This window comes from Euleptes europaea, chromosome 14 (assembly GCF_029931775.1).
Source record: "Euleptes europaea isolate rEulEur1 chromosome 14, rEulEur1.hap1, whole genome shotgun sequence".
NCBI lineage: Eukaryota > Metazoa > Chordata > Lepidosauria > Squamata > Sphaerodactylidae > Euleptes > Euleptes europaea.
Window position 1 is genome coordinate 7,992,216 of NC_079325.1, and position 23,004 is coordinate 8,015,219.

Below are 23,004 nucleotides of genomic sequence, written 5' to 3' on the forward strand. Positions count from 1 at the left end.
AGTGGTTCTGCCGTCTCACAGGCAGAGGTCTTTCTTTGCTCTGGCACTGGAGATAAACTGACATGGCAGGGCTTGAACAACAACAACAAAAGGAGAGGGGGGCAAATTAAGCTCAACCAAAATGCTGAATCCAAACTGAAAAGGTTGAGCTAAAAAATACAAATACATAAATGTTAATACGGTGCACAGTAAAGTTAAAAACATAAGGCCTATATAATAGGCGAGTCATACATAGTAAATAAATACATCGAACTCATACACAGTTGATGTGAAACCGTGCAATGACCAAAGTAGGACCAAATAAGGACCAAACACATTTTGTGTGTTAGGTCACTGTTTGATGTACCGTATACACATCCTTAGAAGCCCGGCATGAAATACAAGGTGGCACATGCGAGCCATGTTCTAGTGTACAAGGAATAAATACAGCCCAGCATCCTGTCTCACACAGTGGCCAACCAGTTCCTCTGGAGGTCCAACAATAGGGCATAGAGGCTGAGGCCTTCCCCGGTGTTTCTTCCTGGCACTGGGATTCAGAGGTTGAATTTCCAACTATTACTTGTAATTTTCAGGGACTGACTGGGTTTCCGTCACGCCTCTCTATTGGAGGCTTTGGGGGGAGGCATTCTTTTAAGCAGCCTGAATAGGCAAGTTTGGGCCAAGCTCTGCAGGGCCTGGGAGCTAAGCAGGATCAGCCACAGCCAATACTTGGATGGGAGACCACCGGGGAAGTCTGGGTTTGCTTGTGTGGAGGAAGACAATAGCCAGCCACCTCTGCTCGTCTCTTGCCTCGAACACCCCATGGTTGGGGCCACATGAGTCAGTTGCAAGTCAGAAGAACAAGGAGTGGTTTTTATATGCCGGCTTTCTCTACCACTTAAGGCAGAATCAAACCGGCTTACGATCACCTTCTCTTCCCCTCCCTACAACAGACACCCTGTGAGGTAGATGGGGCTGAGAGAGTGTGACTAGCCCAAGGTCACGCAGCTGGCTTCTTGTGTAGGAGTGGGGAAACCAACCTGGTTCACCAGATTAGCGTCTGCCGCTCATGTGGAGGAGTGGGGAATCAAACCGGTTCTCCAGATTAGAGTCCTCCGCTCCTAACCACTGCTCTTAACCACGATACCACGCTGGCTCTCAGTGGTATGTCCTCCTCCTTCTTTCTTTTATATGTCAAAAGTCCACAATTTGGTTTGAGATGGTCAGAAGCCGCTCGGCTGGCTGATCCTCTCCAGTACCAGGATCTTTCCAGGTTTGAATGCCGAGAGCCAGGGCTGCATCACACACTTCCCTTGTCAGTCTCGGGCTTTAATTACCTGGACAGGTGAGTCATTTCCCATCACCTGAGAGATGTAATATTAATAAAGAAGCTTGGGTTACAGCTGTTTCTGAAGCAGCCAAGCAGAAGCCTTGGCAAACAGTGAGAGAACTGACTTCAGTAAAGTATCCGTGGCCTCCTCAATTCCCGCTTCCCGTGCCAAACAAATGCCTGACATTCATCGATATGTGCTGGAAATCTTGTCCTCATTGCAAAAATTGCCTTTGTGCTGGCTTGTGAATTCTAGAGAATGATCAATTCCAGAAAGAACACTAACAAAGACTTGTGATGAACGGTAAGCCCCCATTATGACTTAGGCTAGAGCTCTCGCTTGGGAAAGGGGCCATGGCTTGGCATGCAGAAGGTCCCAGGTTCAATCCCCGGCATCTCCAATTAAAGGGACTAGGAGAGTAGGTGATGTGAAAGACCTCTGCCTGAGAGCCACTGCCTGTCTGAGTAGACAGTACTGACTTTGATGGGCCAAGGGTCTGATTCAGTAGAAGGCAGCTTCATGTGTTTAAAGAAGAGGTTAAAAAAAAATCTAAAAACAAATGACCAACAGTACTACTTAAGCATTTGTTTCTGTGATATTTAAATAAAAGTCACAATGATACAGAAAGGATGCAAAAATGTCTGGCCATTATTATTCTTTCTTACTTCAGTATTGAATGTAAAATTTTGACTTTCACCATTTGTCTACCGTTGACCTTCCTCAATTGCGCTAGGATCTGTTGAGCTTAACTACTTCATTCCTTGTAATCACTTTAATTAACATCATTGGGGAGGCGCTGTGGCTCAGTGGTAGAGCATGTGCTTGGCATGCAGAAGGTACAAAATTCAATCCCCGGCATCTCCAGTTAAAGGGACTAGGCAAGTAGGTGATGGGAAAGACCTCTGCCTGAGACCCTGGAGAGCCGCTGCCAGTCTGAGTAGACAATACTGACTTTGATGGACCAAGGGTCTGATTCATTATAAGGCAGCTTCATGTGTCCATGTGTATCATTATACTTCACAAATGATTCTCATAGCAGCTTGACTAGCCCTGGCTTAGCTGATCTAGTCAGATCTCAGCTGCTAAGCAGGGTCGATCCTGGTTAGTACTGGGATGGAAGACCACCAAGGAAGTCCAGGGTCACTGTGCAGAGGCAGGCAATGGCAACCCCCCTCTGCTTATCTGTTGCCTTAAAAACCACATGAGCGGTCACCATAAGTTGGCTCCAACTTGTTGGTGCTTTTATTATTTGTAATGCTTTATCTTAGAGCAAAACCACTATATATGGATGCCTATACAATTCTGTAGCAATTTGTTCAGTGTCAGGAATTGGGATGGTATAAGCATGTTCTTAGGATTGCAGCGTTATTAATATAAGCTGCCTTGGAAGACTGTTATGGAAAAAGCAGAATATAAACCTAACAATAAACTGCCAGATATAATTCCCGAGTGTTCTCTCTTGCTACAGCATCCTTCATTTCTTTTGAAGTGGATAAACTTCCTGGTTTTTCTAGTTCTGGAAGTTAGGTAACAAAATCCCGTTACTATCCACGTGGATCAAAAGAGATCTGACTTCCAAAACCAAGTCAGTTCTTTGCTGACCACTTTTCAGAATGGATTTGCCAGTGGCGTACTGGGGGTGGTGGTGCAGGGGGGGGGGATTTTTATGCCATCTGTTTTAGCCACACTTTTTTGATATCAGTCAGTAACCATATCTCCAGCTCTTGCTGAATTGTTTACAGTGCAGTCCTAAACCTCTGTAGTGGTGGAAAGTACTGTCAAGTTGTAGCTGATTTATGGTGGCCCTGTAGGGTTTTCATGGCAAGAGACATACAGAGACGGTTTGCCATTGGCTGCCTCTGCACAGCGACCAGGAACTTCCCTCAGTGGTCTCACATCCAAGTTCTAACCCCGGGCTGACCCTGCTTAGTTTCTGATATCCGACAATCTGGGGCTAGCCTGGGCCATCCAGGTCAAGACTAGCACCCTTCTAAGCCCAGTTAAGTTGATAGGTTGCACTGTTAGTATCTAAACTTGCCAATCAGTCAGGTCTCCATTGTGCATAGTTGATAGGAAAGGGAAAGAGCCAGGCTCGGGTTATTTTTAAAATGTTTCCAACACCTTGAAACAGCACACAACATCAGATTACTAGATTAGCCAGAAGTGAACACATGGACACATGAAGCTGCCTTATACTGAATCAGACCCCTGGTCCATCAAAGTCAGTATTGTCTACTCAGACTGGCAGTGCCTCTCCAGGGTCTCAGGCAGAGGTCTTTCACATCACCTACCTGCCTAGTCCCTTTAACTGGAGATGCTGGGGATTGAACCTGGGACCTTCTGCATGCCAAGCAGAGGCTCTACCACTGAGCCACAGCTCCTATGCTATGGTATGATAACAATGGTATTAAGGGTGTTTTTTTGTTGCTACCAGTTTCTGTTGCAAATCCCCGCTCTGCCTGCCATGGAAGCTCACTGAGCTCACTCGCTTTTGGCCTAACCTACCTTATAGGGTTGTTGTTATGGGGATGAAATGGAATGGAGGAAGGGAGACCAATATTGTAAGCCACTTTGGTTCCCCATTGGGGGAGAAAATGTAGAGTCCAAAAACAACTAATTAAATAAGAGTGATGGGAATTTAAAAAAAAAAAAATGAGTGGAACTCCAAGCTGGAACTTCAGTGGCTCCACAGTCATTTAAGGATTTCCACTGAACCCTTTAGCAAAAGAGAGGACATTTAAAAGGGACAAGCTTCAGAATTTTAAAACAAATAAAAAAACCCTTCAGTTACACCAAAAGCCTGCTTTGCAAAGAACAGTGGGCTAAAAATACCCTAAATAAATAAAACCCAAAGGTCTCTGCAGTCATGTATCCTTTTGTGCATTGTAGCATTTTGGCGTTCTTTATCATTTCAAAGTGCAGCCCTTTACCATGATTTAAGGGCAAGCCTCTGTCTTTCATATTGAACCTGTTTGCTGGGGGAAATGGCAGTAGAACCCTGGCATAACTGTATAACTAGGTTGCTGAGTAATTTTTTTTATTCATTTAGCGTATTTATAGCCTACATTTCTCATTGAGACTCAAAGAGGATTACAGAGTGCAGGGGAAATAAACATATACTCATACGGTATAAGGCATCAAATGAGCTATATGGTTGGTTTAGGAGTACAAAATTAAAGGCCAATGCTAGCAATAACATGAACACACAGTATATAGGGTTGCCAGGTCCCTCTACACCACCGGTGGGAGGTTTTGGGGGTGGAGCCTGAGGAGAGCAGGGTTTGGGGAGTGGAGGGACTTCAATTCCATAGAGTCCAATGGCCAAAGCGGCCATTTTCTCCAGGGGAACTGATCTCTATTGGCTGGAGATCAGCTGTAACAGCAGGAGATCTCCAGCTAGTACCTGGAGGTTGGCAGCCCTAACAGTGTAAGATATACAATGAACCGTGCAATAGAACTAGGAATATAAAATTGAATGCCAATGCACCAGGACTAGGAATGAGAGCCAGAGTGGTGTAGTGGATAAGAACAGTGGTTTGGAGTGGTGGACTCTAGTCTGGAGAACCGGGTTTGATTCCCCACTCTTCCACATGAAGCCAGCTGGGTGACCTTGGGCTAGTCACAGCTCTCTCAGCCCCACCTACCTCACAGGGTGTCTGTTGTGGGGAGGGGAAGGGAAGGTGATTGTAAGCCGGTTTGATTCTCCCTTAAGTGGTAGAGAAAGTTGGCATATAAAAACCAACTCTTCTTCCTCTTCTTGTTCTTGTTCTTCTTCTTTTTCTTGTTTGTAAATTACCAGTGAAATTGACAGCTTTGAGGAACTGGCCAGAATAAGAGTAACTGACCCGACCCCTTGAACTACAGGAAGTGATATCCCCCCCCCCCATACCCTCATGTATTACTTTAGATCACTGGTTCCCAACCGGGGGTCCACGGACCCCCAGGGGTCCGCGAGAACTAAATTAAGGTCTGCAAAACAAAGTTATAAACCCATAATAAATTAATATTTTCAATTAAAAGTTCTCTATTATAAAAATATATTCAAATATTATTCTAAGTTTAATGTTTAACTAACAGTTATGATTAAAGTTTATTTTCAAATTCTTGGAATTTTTATTTTGAACCTTGGGGTCCCTGCACCGAACAAAAAAGTCCTAGTGGTCCCTGGTCAAAAAAAGGTTGGGAACCACTGCTTTAGAGGAACATGGGTTCTCAAGAAGGGGGGATTTTAGGGTTTGGGGGTGGGGAGTGGGACCGCTCTTCAGCAAAGCGTGATGTCCTGTAGATCATGTACCATCTGTCAAACCGTAGTTTGTTTTGAATAACTGTTCGACTCTCTTGGGAAGGGGGGGCATGATATTCTGAACAATGGCGAAAGGGGGGGGATGGAACCAAAAAGGTTGAGAACCACCGCTTTAGGAAGCCCTAAGTTGCTGCAAAGAAGCAGCAGGACATCGGAACGGATTCCTGCTGTGATGTCCCCCCCCCCCAACCTGTTTGACGCCTTCAGCCCAGAGGGGGCTGTCCCCCACCCACCCACCTCCCCACGGCCCCATTCCGGGCCAGCGCCAGTGATGGAGACGGGCCAACCGCACCAAAGGGTTGCATTATGTAAAGCGGCGGCCGGCAGGCTCCCCCCGTGCCCGCGCCTCCCTGGGTGCGCGAGAGCGCGTGCACGTGTGCGAGAGAGAGCATCCGTGTGCGAGAGAGGCAGGGAGAGAAGGGGGGGGGGGTCGGCAGGGAGACCTCCTTGGTGCCGAGGAGTGGGGAGGGCGCAGGAGGGCCTCGGCCATGGCTGCGGGCAGGCAGCTCCGTGGTGCCGCAGAGAGGGGGGGCTCCTTTCTGGTGTAAGCCCCCCCTCTCTCCCCCCCTGCCTGGGGAAGAAGGGCTTCAGGATGGTCCGGGAGGGGGCACGGCCCCTCCGCCTCCTCTCCGGCCCACCCCCCTCTTCCCCCCCACCCAACTGCATGAATGAATGAACTCCACTTGATGCTACTGGTCCCTAATGGCTAGCAGGTTAGTGGTGCTCTGCTCTTCCTTCGTCCGCAGCCGGTCTCTCTCTTTCTCTGTGCCTGTCTCTGTGTGTCTGTGTGTGTCTCTGTGTGTGTGTGTGTGTGCAGGCGTTTGGTTTTTTTCCTTTGGACATGTGCAAGAGCCGCTCTCTGCCTTTGCACCAGACTGGAAATGCCGGAGAGCGAGACAGACGGTTTCCCACTCGAATAAATCCGGGAGTCCATGTTGACGGAGGCCTCTCTTCTCCATTGCTGTGGGGGAAGAGGCTGAGCATGAAAGCAGCCGGCGTGACATCATGTTGCGGAGATGCCCGGGTTTCTCCTCCTCCTCCTCCTCCTCCGGTCCTAGCCAGAGGGCTGCGAAACCCTCTTCGTTGGCTGCTGAATGTTGGTCGAAGCAGTGATTGTTGGTTCCAGAAGAGAGATGATTCCTGGGGTATCCCCCCCCCCATCCATCTTTTTCTTTTCTTCCCAGCTGGGAAGAAGAGATGGACCCCCCCTCCCTCCCCGCAATGCTTTCAGCCTTTGCCCAGCAAAAGGAAGGGAATGGGATGGAAGGAAGGCGAATTCTCCATGCGTCATGGGGTGGTCGTCGGTGTGTTTGTGCGGCCATGTGCGCCCTGGCTGACGCGCTCGCCCTCCCCCAGCGTGGCTCAGTGGGGTGGCCTTTTCCCCCTTTTGTTTCGTGGTGATGAAAAGCAGGAAAGGAGGGGAGGCTTAGCGTGCCAGCTCCCTCCCGCCATCTAGGCTCATGAGGGGTGGGGGGCTACGGGTGGACTGTCAGCCACTGGCGGAGTGATGGGCAGGAGAGGAAGGTGTGTCTGCACCCATTACCTCCCTCCCTCCTCTTTATCTGCTGGCTTTTTGCTGGCCTGGTTGTAGTCCATGCTGGAAAGATGCCGCACGCTCCCCTTTCTGCGTGAAAATAATAACTCTCTGCCGGAGGGAAGCGGAGGGCTCTCGGGAGCTTGGCGTCACTCCTGTGGGATGAAATTAAACTTCAGACAGTTTGGGCTCAATCTCCAGATGACTTCTTTTTTTATCTATTAGCAAGATATTAAATTGACAGAGGAAAGTCTCCCTCCTGGCCCTGATCCGGTCTTTGAAAATGAAGAGTAGGGGCCTGTGCCGTCCTGGGACAGGCCTCTGCCACCCACCGGCCTTCAGGAGCCTTAAAGAGTAGGTGTGTGGAGAGTTTAACTTTGCTCGTGCTCTGCGGGGAAGGGAAGGTGAGTGCAGCGCCAAAGGGAGGGGCCGCAGAGACTGCAGGGGAGGGGGGGGGAGAAGCACTGAAATATTGATCTTTCCAGGATCCGACCTGAAAGGAGTGTCGGATGACCCCTGACAAAGGGAAATGGAGTCGATCCCCCTCGCCCGGTGCTGCAGATCATGGTGACTTCTGCTGGCCCGCGAAAGTTGATCCTGCTGAGCCGCAGGTAGCGAGTGGGAGGTTTGTCAGGTGCTCCTTCTGTCTTTCTGCCTTGGGAAAGACAATCTCCCTCCCGGCTCCTGCTTCGTCACTAGGAGAAGGAGGCCTTACGGCTGTCCGCGCAAGGTGTCCCCGTTGTGCAGTTGCAAGCAGCCGTGGCCAGTTGACTTATAAACAGGCCTGGCCCCAAAGAAATGTAGAAGGGTTTGAGGCAAAACCGAGAGGCGGGGAGGGGCTGTGGCTCAGTGGTAGAGCATCTGCTTGGCATGCAGAAGGCCCCAGGTTCAATCCCCGGCATCTCCAGTCAAAGGGACTAGGCAAGTAGGTGATGTGAAAGACCTCTGCCTGAGATCCTGGAGAGCCGCTGCCAGTCTGAGTAGACAATACTGATTTTGATGGATCTTGATGGTCTGATTCAGTATCAGGCAGCTTCAGGTGTTCATGTGCTCATGATGGGCCAGGCAAAGGGAGACTTGGTTGGGAATTGAGGGCGGGCTGTAAATATGGATAAATAAATTAATAGACAAGTCCTGAAGAATTGTGGGCCAAATTACCTTGAGATGCAATAAAATTCCTCCAGAGCATGTGAAAATGTGGTCGCCCTTTTCCAACATGGCAAAACTTTTTGCTTGGGCAGAATGGTTTCCTTTCCTCACACGAAGCTGCCTTGTACTGAATCAGACCCTTGGTCCATCAAAGTCAGTATTGACTACTCAGATGGGCAGCGGCTCTCTAGTGTCTCAGGCAGAGGTCTTTCACATGACCTACTTGCCTAGTCCCTTTAACTGGAGATGCCGGGGATTGAACCTGGGACCTTCTGCATGCCAAGCAGATACTCTGCCACTGAGCCACGGCCCCTCCCCCAGTATCATCCCATTGTCCAGCTAAGACCTGGATGCGGTGATCATTCCCACAGTGGCCTCACTTAATCTCTCTGCAATCAGGGGGAGAGAATCTTGTCAGAAGTCCTGACTACCTTGGCCATCCTAGGACATCTCTTTCCTAGCCCATTTCTGGAAAATGCACGCTTATTTTAAAGCAAATTTCAGAATAGGTAAATGCAATGTTTTGTTGAAACGCTTTGAGATGTACAGGCTTTCATGCTTTAAGGTAGGACAGCTCTCTTAATGTCCTTTCCCCAAAGGAAATTCGCCAGATAAGATTTTTTTTAAATCTGTGTTCTGTCATTCGCTAGGATCAACGTAGCAATGTAGCGATGTTCCCACACTGTTCTTAATGATTTTCCTTTACTTGCAAGGGCAGTTATTTTTGTGATATGCCAGAGATATTTTATGGTTGTTAGCCTCAATTGCTATGTATGTAGATGGAAGTGTGTGTGTGTGTGGGGGGGTACATATTCTTCTATTTCATGTTAGACATCATCATCTTTTATTAGGTATAAATTTTGATTCGGAATTGTGTTTAGATGTGTATTGTAGGTTGGTGAACGATTATCATCATCATAACTGTAGTCTATAGCCAGTGTATGGAGAAGAGGTGAGACTGTTGTTGCTAGATTGATCTCTATGTTGATACTTACCCTTGGTCAGAGAGGCTGAAAACCCAAAAGTCTCAGGCCAGTGTAAATTTTACAGACAGGAACAGTTTAATTAAACAGTTTAAGTATGTTTAGCCTGAACTAGAGGAGAAGACTGAGAAGGGATATGAAACCATCTTCAAGTACTTGAAGGGCTGTCACATAGAGGAGGGTGCCGAGTTGTTTTCTGTTGTCCCAGAAGGTCGGACCAGAACCAACGGTTTGAAATTAAATAAGAAGAGTTTTCATCTAGTCATTAGGAAGAATTTTCTAACAGTTAGAGCAGTTACTCAGTGGAACAGGCTTCCTTGGAAGGTGGTAAGCTCTCCTTCCCTGGAGGTTTTTAAGCAGAGGCTAGATGGCCATCTGTCAGCAATGCTGATTCTATGACCTTGGCAGATGATGAGAGGGAGGGCATCTTGGCCATCTTCTGGGCATGGAGTAGGGGTCATTGGGTGTGTGTGGGGGGAGGTAGTTGTGAGTTTCTCGCATTGTGCAGGGGGTTGGACTAGATGACTCTGGTGGTCCCTTCCAACTCTATGATTCCAATTCATGTACTGGGAAAGGGGTTGGAACAGGAACAGTTTGATTCATGTGCTGGGAAAGGGGTTGGATCGCTCCTGCTTCACAGCGATGGCACAAATCTCTCTTCTTTTCCCCCTTGTGGTCTTTGCTTCCTTGTAAAGAACACTGGGGAGAGACCTGCATTATTTTAAGTTCAGGCACTGTCAACTTGTCTTCATCATACTCTTCTTCTTGTAAGCTCAATATGAGCCATCAGTGTGATGCAGCGGCAAAAAAGGCTAATGCGGTCTTGGGGTGTTTCAACAAAGACATAGCATCCAGATCATAAGATGTCATAGTTTCACTGTACACCGCATTGGTTGGGCCACATCTGGAGCACTGTGTGCAGTTCTGGAGGCCTCCGTTCACAAAGCATGTGGACAGAATGGAGTGGGTGTAAAAGAGAGTGACTAGGATGATCAAGGGCTTGGAGACCAAGCCCTACAAGGAAAGGCTGAGGGACTTGGGAATGTTCAGTCTGGAGAAGAGGAGGTTGGGAGGGCATGATAGCTCTCTTTAAGTATTTGAAAGGCGGTCATTTAGAGGAGGGAAGGGAGCTGTTCCTGTTGGCAGCAGAAGATAGGACTTTCAGTAATGGGTATAAATTATGGGCAGAAAGCTACCGGCTGCATATTAGGAACATTTTTTAAAACAGTAAGGGTAGTTCAGCAGTGGAATCAGCTGCCTGGGGAGGTCGTCACCTCCCCTTCCCCAATTGTCAGGGATGCTGTAGGCTGATTCTGTATGGCCCCTTCCAACTCTATGGGCAAAAACGCATGGTCGCTTTAGCCTCCTTTATTCCCTGTTTCAACCAGGATTCAGCCAGGATCGAACGCATGCGTTTTGCCGAACGTGCGTTCAATCCTGGCTGAATCTTGGCTGAAACAGGGAATAAAGGAGGCTAAAGCGACCATGCGTTTTCACCCTATGATTCCAGTTTCCCCTTGTGTTAAGCATTCTAGTTAGTGTCTTCCCGTTCCTTTGATTTTAGGCGTTGGTCCAAGTATGTACACCTGCACTGCTTGAAGAAGCCAATAGCTTACAAATTAAGGTCTGCAGAAGTCAGAGCTTCCTGAACATGCTGTCTAAAATGGACAGTAATGTCTTCAGAACGTTTCTGCCCGATTCTTTTTGCGGTGCTGCATATCTGTTTGGGAAACATCTGCCTCTGTATTGGTAGTGTTGTATTTCAGGGGAAATTCACTCAACGTTGGAGGCAGCCACCAGTCCTCTTAGTGAATGTTACCCTGCCTCATCCCTGTTCCATTCATCTTCACAACACGTGAACACATGAAGCTGCCTTTTATGGAACCAGACCCTTGGTCCATGAAAGTATTGTCTACTAAGACTAGCAGCGGCTCTCCAGGGTCTCAGGCAAAGGTCTTTCACATCACATACTTGCCTAGTCCCTTTAACTGGAGATGCTGGGGATTGGACCTGGGACCTTCTGCATGCCAAGCAGATGCTCTATCACTGAGCCATGGGTCTTCCCCTAAACAACCCTCTGAGGTAGCTTAGGCAAAGAGAGTGAAAAAGGCATATAGATTTCCATAGCGCTGTTGCAGTGACCTAACTATGAACTGGCTCGTTGTTCACTGCTGCCCACTTCTGGGTCTGAAACCGCCTTCGCATATATTGCAGACTTCGCATCAAGGCTTGATTTTGTATCCAACTCCATTAGGGTTGCCAGCCTCCAGGTACTAGCTGGAGATCTCCTGGTACAACAACTGATCTCCAGCCGATAGAGATCAGTTCCCCTGGAGAAAAGGGCCGCTTTGGCAATTGGACTCTGTGGCACTGAAGCCCCTTCCCTCCCCAAGCCCCGCCCTCCTCAGGCTCTGCCCCCAAAACCTCCCGTTGGTGGCGAAGAGGGACCTGGCAACCCTAAACACCATCGAGGCTGGCCCAAGGATTTGTGGCACCCTTGCTGAACAAGTTCACCGCTTTGCCCTCCTGTTGGAGATCCCTCCATTTCCCTCCCCCACCCCTCACTGTGTGGGGGGGAGCCATTTCCAGTCATCCTGCCTTTACTGGGGGCCACACCTTCCAATGGGGGGGGCCTGGATTGGGAGGCAAAAACGGCCCCAGATAAGGGCTCTGCCCCCTGATGGAGGGGGAAGAGAAGGAGCAGGCTAGATGCTACTGAGACGATGGGCACTGCCTAGAGCAGGGGTGGGGAACGTCAGGCCCGGGGGCCGTATAAGGCCCGCAGAATCATTTGGTCTGGCCCTTCATGGGTCCTGGCAGATCTCTAGCTCAGAAGGATGTTGCCCTGCCTGAATCTCTTGGGCCCAGCTGGGGACAGGAGAGCTCAAAAGCGAGTCGCTCTATGTGGCAGACACTCAGAGCTGTCTCCGGTCCGGCCTCTTGGCTAAATGTTTGACCAAATATAGCAGGCTAATTTTTAAGTTGATAATTTTGTATGGACCGCGAATGAAGTTATAAATATCCAAATGGCCCTTGGCAGAAAAAAGGTTCCCCACCCCTGGCCTAGAGCTTCCACTGATGATGGCAGACCCCGACACCATGAGCAGTCAGGACAGCGACAGGGCTAATTTGGGCACCCTTCCACCTCTGGTGCCCTAGGTGTGCCTAATGGACTGGCCAACTCTGAACTCTGTTCCTCTAGCTCTGGCAACACTGCAGTAGCCTTGGAGGACCGGAGGTTGAGTAGATCTGCTTTGGATTGGTTTGTTGGTGACCTTCCCCCCCCCTTTTTAAGAATTGCGATAGTCACAGCTTTTGAAAGGCAAGCTTGTAGTCCTCATGGTGGCAGAGATAACTTTAAAACATCTAATGAGGCATCTAACCTTTGGCTCTGGAAAGCTACTGGAGTCGGATCTAGCTGTTTGAAATATTAGCAAGGAAATATTAGCAGCGCAAGCCCAGAGGAACCGGTCCTCCCATCACTGGAAGAATTAATGGAGGAAGTGGCACTTGGATGTTGCCGGGCAAACGAGACTACGGAGATGGCACCAGATGTCTGGTTTTGCAAGTTGTTGAATCTCTTTTTTTCCAGCAGAAGTTCTTGTTAAAAATCACAGAACCAGAGGCGTGATGGCGTTAATTGTCAAGCAGGGGAAGTGACGGTGTGCAGTGATTCTCTTGGCTTAGTAAATCTAATGCCAGACCTGGCCTTGGGGACTCCTTGCAGAGGGGCAGCCGTGGGATAATTCTGCAGGTGAGGAGCAGACTTCCAAGGGAGAGCCAGCGTGGTGTAGTGGTTAAGAGGGGTGGTTTGGAGCGGTGGACTCCTCCACATGAAGCCAGCTGGGTGACCTTGAGCCAGTCACAGTTCTCTTAGAGCTATTTCATCTCCACCTACCTCAGAGGGTGTCTGTTGTGGGGAGAGGAAGGTGATTGTAAGCCAGTTTGATTTTCCCTTAAGTGGTAGAGAAAGTCGGCATATAAAAACCAACTCTTCTTCTTCTTATCCTCCTCCTCCTCCTCCTCCTCCTCTTCTTCGTCTTGCTCACACTAGATTCTTGCCTCTGTGGCTTTCAGTGAGTTGAGAGAGATGATGGGTTGGATCCAGACTATTGTATCCACCTATTTTCCCTTCTTCCTGCAGACCCCCATTATATCATTCCTTGGGGGGGGCCTTCTCCCCTGGGACTAGGCTTTTTTTGTGGAGATCAGTGGGAAGGGAGGAGGAAGGAAAGTTCCCTTCTACTATTGTGAAACTTTGTCTGGATCCAGCCTAATATGTCAATGAGTGAATAACAACATCGAGAGGTGTTAAAAGCCATTATTATTGTAGTCACTATTGTTATTTTCATTTATACCCCATCTTTGTCTCCACTGGGGACATAAAGTGCATTGGGTTGTACTCTTCTCCTCCACTTTATCCTCACAACAACCCTGTGAGGTAGGTTCAGCTGAGAGCGTATGATGTATTGTATTTAAAACGTTTTTAGGCTGCTTTTGTACCCGATCGGGGTCCTCGAGGTGGTGGCAGTTGGCCTGAGGTCACCCAGCAAGCTTCGTGGCAGAGCGGAATTCGAACCTGGGTCTCCCAGATCCTGGGTCCCAACACTCTAACCATGACACCACACCATCTTAGTGGAGATTTTTTTCAGCAGGAGTTGATTTTTCAGCATTGCACCAGGGGCCACAGGGCAGGTTTTGGAACACAGAGGTTGGATTCTCAGGAGAGTGATACAAGCCAAGAGCAGGACAGGAAGATCAGATAAGAGTTATATGTTGTCCTCCAAATTAAGGCTGTGTGATGTTAGAGGGATGTCCCTGGAGTCGATGGCTGCCCTTGGTCAGGAAGGCTGCGGCCTTCGAAATGAGAATGTTTCCCTGCAGATTCTTTGAGCTCCTTGAAAAGGGCACGGCGGCTCCCAGTGTTTCACTCCAGAACCAGCAATTATGGGGAAATGTGCAAACCAAGCCATTTAACTACAAACCTGGAACCCCTCCATGTTAGCATACAAATTGACACCCATCATGATGTAGTATATTGCTGTAACCTTCCAGGAACTTGAACGTATTGGTTTGTAATCCTTGTTAATTGTAAAAGTGACAGGCTGGCATTTTGCAATGCCATATATATATAGAGAGGGGGGGGGGGGAGAGGGAGGAATTGTGGAACTCCCTACCCCAGGATGTGATGATGGCCACCAACTTGGAAGGCTTTAAGAGGAGAGTGGACATGCTCATGGATTCATGGCTTCTAGTAAAAATGGATACGAGTCATGATGCATACCTATTCTCTCCAGGATCAGAGGAGCATGCCTATTATATTAGGTGCTTTGGAACACAGGCAGGACATTGCTGCTGCAGTCTTGTTTGGGGGCTTCCTGGAGGCACGTGTTTGGCCACTGTGTGAGCAGACTGCTGGACTTGATGGGCCTTGGTCTGATTCAGCTTATGTTCTTATGAGAGGGATTTTTTTTTTTTTGCAAAACTTTATCCTAGTTTATTCATTCATTTATTTATTATTTTATTTTGATCTTTATTTCCTGTTCTGAATTGTTGGCCACCATTGGAAAAAGAAAATACTACAGTTAACTATTACTGGAATCTCTTAAAAGGTTGTCAGGCTTCGTTGTTCTGCCTTTTTATGGTAGAACTTTGTTACGGGCTTTAAATTTGCCATCCTTTGCAGTGAGGTTCAAGGTTTTTCAGCTGGTTCACTTCCCCCCATGTTGGAACAAATAATGTCAGAAGACTAGCCATCTTTTATGAGACACAGAATCCTTCTTCAGGCACAAGCTTGGGCTTTACCTCACTGGATGACCCTGGGCCAGTTTCTCTCAGCCTAACCTACATTACAAGATTGTTGTGAGGACGAAACAGAATGCATGCCACCCTGACGGCCTTGAAAGCAGAATAGAATGAAAATGTACAGGTAGATTATGGGAATTATCTGGTTCCCATGAACGTGCAGGGCTGGCTTTTTCTGTGTGTGGGCATGTGTGCCTGCATGTGTACAGGTGATTGTCAAGGGTCCTCGGTGTATGTTGCTTTGACTTGAAGGTGCTCATGCATTTCAGCTTTGGAGGTCTCTTACCGGAGCTGTTTGTACTCCAAAATTCTGGGCACAATGGCTAAATGCCACAAGCTGTGCCAATTGTGCACACACGCTCAGCGTGGGTACATTTTTCTGTCACAAAGGCAAGAAAGGTGTGAGGTCCTTTTCCCATCACCAGTGGAACTATCCAACCACGTTCTTGCTCCTGAGCTAGCAATAGATCTTTAAATGTCTTGCCGCATACTTACAAGTTTTTCTCCACAAGCATGAGAAATGATAAAGTAATATAAATCTATATATGAATGAACATGGTAGCTGTGATTGTCCAGAAATTGAAATTTGTGCTTTTTATACTTGCCCAGAATCACAGAATATACCCATCCCCATCAGTAAGTTCCAACTTTACCTCTTTCCTATACCTACATACAGGTAGAGTATCCCTTTTCTGGACATCCCATATCCGGTCTGACCCGAAAACCAGACCCTTCGAGCTGGCATGCATGCAGGCAGATCCACGCTGCCTGCTTTCAGTGTTTCCTCTCATCTTAAAAAAATTCTCTAATAGATCAGGAGGCTGCTACCTGTGATCTCTGTATATTTTGCATGTAAATGTAAGAGCTCTAGTTATTTGTCAACAGAAGTGTGACCCCCCCCCCCCACACACACACACAACGATGCTCATAATTGTATAAGAAAAGTTCTTAGGTCTGGTATAGCAAGATTATATCTTGCCAGCTGAGTAAGCGTATTGATAGACATGCGCTAGTGTTCGGTAGATGGCAGTCACAGGTATGCAGAAGAAAATGGTATCAGAGATGCTGCAATGATGTCAAATTTCAAATTCTGACCCAGATATTGTCACACCACCAGTGTGGGTAAGTTTCATAAGATATAAAATAGTAAGAAAGATTTTGGGGTGGGGATTCAAAAATTTGCTTCCTGCTTTGTGACTTTGTAGTTATGTACATAAGTGCCTCAGAAGGTCAGACCAGAACCAACAGGTTGAAATTAAATCAAAAGAGTTTCCGTCTAGACATTAGGAAGAATTTTCTAACAGTTAGAGTGGTTCCTGAGTGGAACAGGCTTCCTCGGGAGGTGGTGAGTTCTCCTTCCCTGGAGATTTTTAAGCAGAGGCTAGATGGCCATCTGTCAGCAATGCTTATTCTATGACCTTAAGCAGATGATGAGAGGGAGGGCATCTTGGCCATCTTCTGGGCATGTAGGGGTCACTGGGTGTGTGTGTAGGGGAGGTAGTTGTCAATGTCCTGCATTGTGCAGTGGTAGGGTGTCCAGGTCCCTCTTCACCACCGGCGGGAGGATTTTTGGGCAAAGCCTGAGGAGGGCGGAGTTTGGGGAGGGGAGGGACTTCAATGCCATAGTGTCCAATGGCCAAAGCGGTTATTTTATCCAGGTGGCCAACCTTCAAGTACTAGCTGGAGATTACCTGCTATTACAACTGATCTCTAGGTGAACTCTATTCCCTGGAGATCAGTTGTAATAGCAGGTAATCTCCAGCTAGTACTTGAAGGTTGGCCACGCTATGCAGGGGGTTGGTCTAGATGACCCCCTTCCAACTCTATGATTCTATGAGTGCTGTCAAGTCGCAACTGACTTATGGCGACCCCAGCAAGGGGGGTTTCCAGGCATGTGAGAAGTAGAGATGGTTTGTTGTTGTCTTCCTCTGTAGAGCCATGCTTGGTGGTCTTGGAAGCGAAGCAGGGTCGGTACTTGGCAGCTCTGACAAGATCGGGTCTGCACCGTACTATCCTCCCTCCCGATGTTGTAGATAGTGCTAATAACATGTAAAATATGCTCATTAAGAAGTAGGTTTGAAATAAGGCTCTCCAGTTTCATTTAATGGGGGTGTGCCTGAAGGCCTGGATTTCCAGCTTTACCTTGTCATCATGATAGCTAGGAACTTGTTTTCTCTTTTGCAAAAGCCGGAATCTTTGCAATTTTACCCCAGATCCTTGAACTTAAAAGTTGTTTCACAGAGATTGTCCACGGTGTAACCTTGGTGGTGTTGTGTCTACAAAAGCTTCTGGTGAGTGCAGGCAGGAGGTTATCTGGGGTCCTGGACCGCCTCCGGCCAGCCGGACTCATAAAGCATTATTATAATTTTTCCCCCCGAAGTGGGTCAAGCCGTTTTGTCATTTCAAGCGTGGATTCCTGGTTCTTTTGCAAGCCCTGGTTGCTATGGGAACAGCAGAAGGCATTTGTCATGGTTGTTCTTGGGTCGGATTCAAAACTCTGGGATTGAAGCAGGAACAGCAAAGGTTTTTGAAAGAGATGGGGTGGGGGGCGGTGGCTGTGGCTAAGGCAGGCAAATAAGAATTGCCGTGCCACATGCCCTGAACGGGTATGTTACTGCTGACTTCTTTGGTTGTTGAGCGGAAATGCTGAATCAACTTGAGAGTTGTGTGTCAACATGAACACATGAAGCTGCCTTCTACTGAATCGGACCTTCTGTCCATCAAAGTCAGTATTGTCTACTCAGACCAGCAGTGGCTCTCCAGGGTCTCAGGCGGAGGTCTTCCATATCAACTACTTGCCTAGTCCCTTTAACTTGAGATTGAACCTGGGACCTTCTGCATGCCAAACAGATGCTCTACAAGGAAAGCATCCCTTAGCTGCAGGGGAAGGGAAGGTGATTGTAAGCCGGTTTGAGACTCCTTAAAGGTAGAAAAGAGCGGGGTATAAAAACCAACTCTTCTTCTCCTCCACTGCTGGGTTTCTCTGAACTTGAATATTGGCAGCTGAGTGTGCAAACTGGCTTCATTATAATGGATTGCGTTCGGGTGGTACAAAAGTTCTGCCTGTGGTTCTGGCTCAGTCACCCAACCAAATCATCACTTGATGTCCTGGCCTGTTTTCAACACACACTCATGTCATTAAGCAGCCAGAAATGTCTGCCACCCCAGCTCACAAAAGGTCTCTGTGTAGCTCCCCAGGCATTGGCTGACCGGCTTTCAGTTACCCTTCTGTGGAATCAGGTGACTGATAGAGTTGAGGCAATGATAACATCACCATTTTTTTTTAAACAGAGAGGGAGGGTACATCCAACAGACAATAAATGTCAAAGGAAGTAAATCCTTGCAACTACCCTAACCGTTGGTACCTTGCTAAATACAGCATGGTGATTTTTTACCCAAAACTGTCGATGGGTAGGGTTGCCAGCTCTGGGTTGGGAAATACCTGGAGATTTTTGGGGCAGAGCCTGAGGAGGGCAGGGTTTGGGGAGGGGAGAGACTTCAATGCCATAGAGTCCAATTGCCAAAATGGCCATTTTCTCCAGGTGAACTGATCTGTCGGTTGGAGATAGGGTTGCCAACCTCCAGGTAGTAGCTGGAGATCTCCCACTAATACAAGGTATCCCCAGCCGATAGAGATCAGTTCCCCTAGAGAAAATGGCCGCTTTGGCAATTGGACTCTATGGCATTGAGGTCCCTCCCTTCCTCAAACCCTGCCCTCCTCAGGCTCCGCCCAAAAACCTCCTGCCAGTAGTGAAGAGGGACCTGGCAACCGTAGCTGGAGATCAGTTGTAACAGCAGGAGATCTTCAGCTAGTACCTGGAGGTTGGCAACCCTAACGATGGGTCAGGTTGGGATTAACACACATAATTGCAAAGGAATCATCAAACATGTATTTGCCAACTGCAGATGAAGGCAAAAGAAGTAATGCAGAGTCAAGTTTGGGTTTGCTGGACACAGTTAGGACCTACTGATCTTTTTTCCCAGCAGCTTCTTGATGTAAACCAATCTGGGTAGATCAAAGTAAGGAAGATTAATTGAATCCCTCTTAAATAGGGTTACCAGGTCCCTCTTCACCACCGGCGGGAGGTTTTTGGGGCGGAGCCTGAGGAGGGCGGGGTTTGGGAAGGGGAGGGACTTCAATGCCATAGAGTCCAGTTGCCACAGTGACCATTTTCTCTAGGTGAACTGATCTCTGTCGACTGGAGATCAGTTGTAATAGCAACAGATCTCCAGCTAGTACCTGGAGGTTGGCAACCCCACTCTTAAGTGATGCAAGCTGGCGGTGGGAGCCCTTTCACTCCCCCAGGCGCCTCCTTTGGGAGTCACCCAGCTTTGGGGCGTCCCAGTTTTGGGACTCGCACACAGGACTGAAACCTTTCCTTCAGGAATCCAAATTTGAGAACTTCTATGCCTTGTGCTCCACAGATGGCCTGCCATAAGCATCATGTTATACCTGTATTTTCGTGACGTTCCTCTTGCGGATTGTTGACTCTTCTCTCTTTTCCCCCCTCCCGCCTCCAGCACTGCCAGTAACTCGAACCGCAGCACTCCCGCCTGCTCCCCTATCCTTCGCAAACGCTCCCGGTCCCCGACGCCACAGGACCCGCAAGGAGACGCCATGGTGGAAAAAGGCTCGGACCACTCTTCAGACAAATCCCCTTCCACGCCGGAGCAAGGCGTGCAGCGTAGCAGCTCCTCGCAGTCCGGTCGTAGTGGGGCCAAGAACTCCAAGGTGAGCCCAGTTGTTTACCCTTTGGCATTAGGAGACGGACTGCCACTGTAGCGCTTCCTCTTCCCCTGCTGTCTTCAACTGACTTTGTTCTTTAAGCAGCTTTTTCCCAACTTTCTCCTCTGCTAACCAAATAACTGGGTGGTGCCTGATTATGCGCTTGCATCCTGGTCTGTGCCCATTCTAGAAATTGATGGTCCTGGGAAACTTATAAAGGCTTCTGTGGACTGCCCCTTTTGACTGTGAAAGTCCCTTTCTTTAGCACTTGTGTCTATTCCAGAAAACAGACGATAGCAATTACCGGGTTTCTAAATTATATAGACTAGATTATTTTAGTTGCAGATTAGAAGGGGGCGAGGAACAAGTGGTAATTTTCAGCAAGCTTGGCCGGGGCTCTGCATGAAACAAGTATATCCCATGCAGTGTAAAGAAGGTTCCTTGGAAGATGGCAGGTTAATTTTGAAAAAAAGAAAAAGAAAAGATTCTTGAAGGTAGAAAGTTTGAAAACCTCTGTCTCCTGTACCTTCTGCCTCCGCACAGGGGTCACAGCGCAGGCCAAGAATAAGGCCGCATGGCAATTTTCTAGCCCTAATGAAGTCTTGAACCCACCTGGCATCTCAAGCTACATTATTGTGGCTCTGTGGACGCTATATAATAATAGTAATAAAAAAAAATATTAGACTTCTAGGTCGCTCTGTCCCAACAAATCAGTCTCAGAGCGGCTTACAACATTATTACACCCTTACAATCAATACAATACATAAATTAGTTAAAACGTCAATTAAAACAAACCACGCCCTTCAATTTATTTATACATCCCAGCAGTAAAAAGGAGTGGGGGAGGAAGGAGAAGGGAGGCCTTGCAGAATTGATTGAAGTGCCTCAGGGCCTGGATCTCACTTGAGAGAGCGTTCCACCAGGTCGGGGCCAGAGCCGAAAAAGCCCTGGTCCTGGTTGAGGGCAGCCAGACGTTCGGGGGACATAACGGGAGAGGTGGTCCCCGCAGGTAGGACAATCCCCGACTGTTTAGGGCTTTAAAAGTCAGTACTAAAACCTTAAACCTGATTCGGTCTTCAATCTGGCAGAGCACTGGTCAAATGTGTGCTCTCCGCACTGCCACAGTCTGGACCATGGATCATGCTGGCTGAAAATTGCTGGGCCCACGTTTTACAGAAGAGGCTTGTTTTCTTTCACCAAAGACAGTTCTTCAGTCAGCAGAGCTGCAGGATTTATTAGACTTCGTGGAACACCGCAGTTGCCCCTGAGAGAGAATTTATTATAATCGGTGTTCGTGAGAAGAATTGTGATATACCTTACGGAACCAGGCTGTTTGTATTTTTTTTTTTAAGTTCTCTTGTCTTATTGCTTTAGTCAGCAGGGCCTTATAAAATCTGGATCTCTGTGCCATGAATGAACAGAGCAGGATATTACAGCAGGTAGTTGAAGCTTCCTGGGGGGGGGGGGGGAAATTGCTTATGGGGATTTAATTTGCAAAGATGAAGTGTTCACTGGAGTCCTAGACAGCTACCCTTGTTACAATGTCAGACGCCCCAAAACAAGCTGCCGTGTTGTTTGTAGTGGACAGTAACTTTCAGTACCCCTAAAATATACCTATTCTATTGACTGCGATTCTGCCATCAGCAGCCTCTATGAAGAGTGATACCGTCAGCCACTGACACAGAGATCAAGTTCCTTTCTCCTCTGGGCAGAGGGGAAACACCAACTTCACTGGCAGTCTTTAAGCAGAGGCTGGACAAGCACTTGTCAGGGATGCTCTAGGCTGATCCTTCATTGAGCAGGCGGTTGGTCTAGATGGCCTGTATGGCCCCTTCCAACTCTACGATTGTATGATTCTACTGTTGGTTATGGAAGCTTATTTTTATTTTATTTATTATTTATTTAAAACATTTATCAGCTGCCTTTCTTCCTGGAGCCCAAGGCAGCTTACATCATAGATAAAACACATACAGTAGAATACATTCAAAACATAAAACCCAACATTTAAAATAACGACTTAGGACTGCTCGTAAACTTAACCACGTGTGGTCCTAAATAAAACTGTCCTCAGCTGCCTCCTAAAGATCGAAAGTGAAAGGGCCTGGCACGCATATCCTTGGGGAGGTTGTTCCATAATCGTGGGGCTCCCAATAAAAAGGCCCTCTCTCATGTACCCACCAAGCAAGTTCCTTTGATTGATTGGACATTCAGGAGGGTCTCTCCCTGTGATCTTCATTCCTGGCCAGGAACATATGGGAGAAGACGGTCCTTTATATACCCCAGTCCCAAGCCATGTAGGGATTTAAAGTTGGCTTTCCTGTTGCTATCATGGGTGCCCAGTTGGGCAGGGGAGAGGAGTTTAGGGCTAAATTCAGCAGACAAAGAAACAGACCATTTGTTCCGGACCCCTTTGAGCGGTGAAAGGGATATTTCCTGTTCTGTTTGACTTTTTCTTCTCCTGAATTGCAAGTTTAATTTAATTTTTTTCCCCTTTTCTGCATGCTTTTTCTACACTTTTATTTGCACACAAGCGCCTCTCTAAAGTAAGCCTTCTTTCTGTTCTCCGATCCACCTTACTGTAGAATCAGTCTCCGGTTCCATCCGTGTGCTGTTGTGAAGTCGTCCCTCCACCCACCCAACCCCCTCCGACATTCTCCCAGTCGTTTCCAAGGGAATGTTGATGATCGTTTCTCTTCCCCCTCCTTCATTCACACGCTTTTGAGCCGTGCAAACTGGGTTTCCCTTGAAGTCCCTGGCAGTGCCTGGACGTTCTTGCGTAGATCCGAGTAAGAACCCTTACTCAGGGGCTGTGGCTCAGTGGTAGAGCATCGGCTTGGCATGCAGAAGGTCCCAGGTTCAATCCCCAGCAAGGATGCGTCCCAGCCTCCCTTCTGTAGCTGTCTTAATGCTTGAGATTCACAGCTTAACAGCAGTTCCTCAGGAAAACTTGGAAGATCCCTTCAGGTCGAGACCTATCATAAGGTCTTTTTCGGGGGATGCTGGAAATGATGTGTTTGCTGCTGCGTTTGCTGGGCTGTTGTCCACAATGTCTTACCACGTTTGCAAGAATAGCCAAAATCCAGTGACCTCAAAGAAACCCAGCTATTAACACATATACTCCCCCCCCCCAGCCACACCCAGGCTAGAGACTCGTTTCCCAAAGAATCCTGGGAATTCCTGGGCTCTGCATGAAA

At 47.9% G+C, this 23,004-nt stretch overlaps 1 protein-coding gene across 4 annotated transcripts in view; it reads left to right on the plus strand.

Annotated features, from left to right (window-relative positions):
• Window positions 1–23,004, plus strand: part of LOC130487435 (protein Aster-B) — a 100,879-nt gene that overhangs the window by 32,175 nt on the left and 45,700 nt on the right. For 3 of the 4 annotated variants that reach the window (XM_056860930.1, XM_056860931.1, XM_056860933.1), the window contains exon 2: window positions 19,606–19,816. In XM_056860930.1, the coding sequence (XP_056716908.1) occupies window positions 19,606–19,816 (211 nt within the window). Of the gene's footprint in view, window positions 1–6,263; window positions 6,327–19,605; window positions 19,817–23,004 lie in introns of those variants that run through there. The other variant, XM_056860932.1, reaches the window with a different exon arrangement.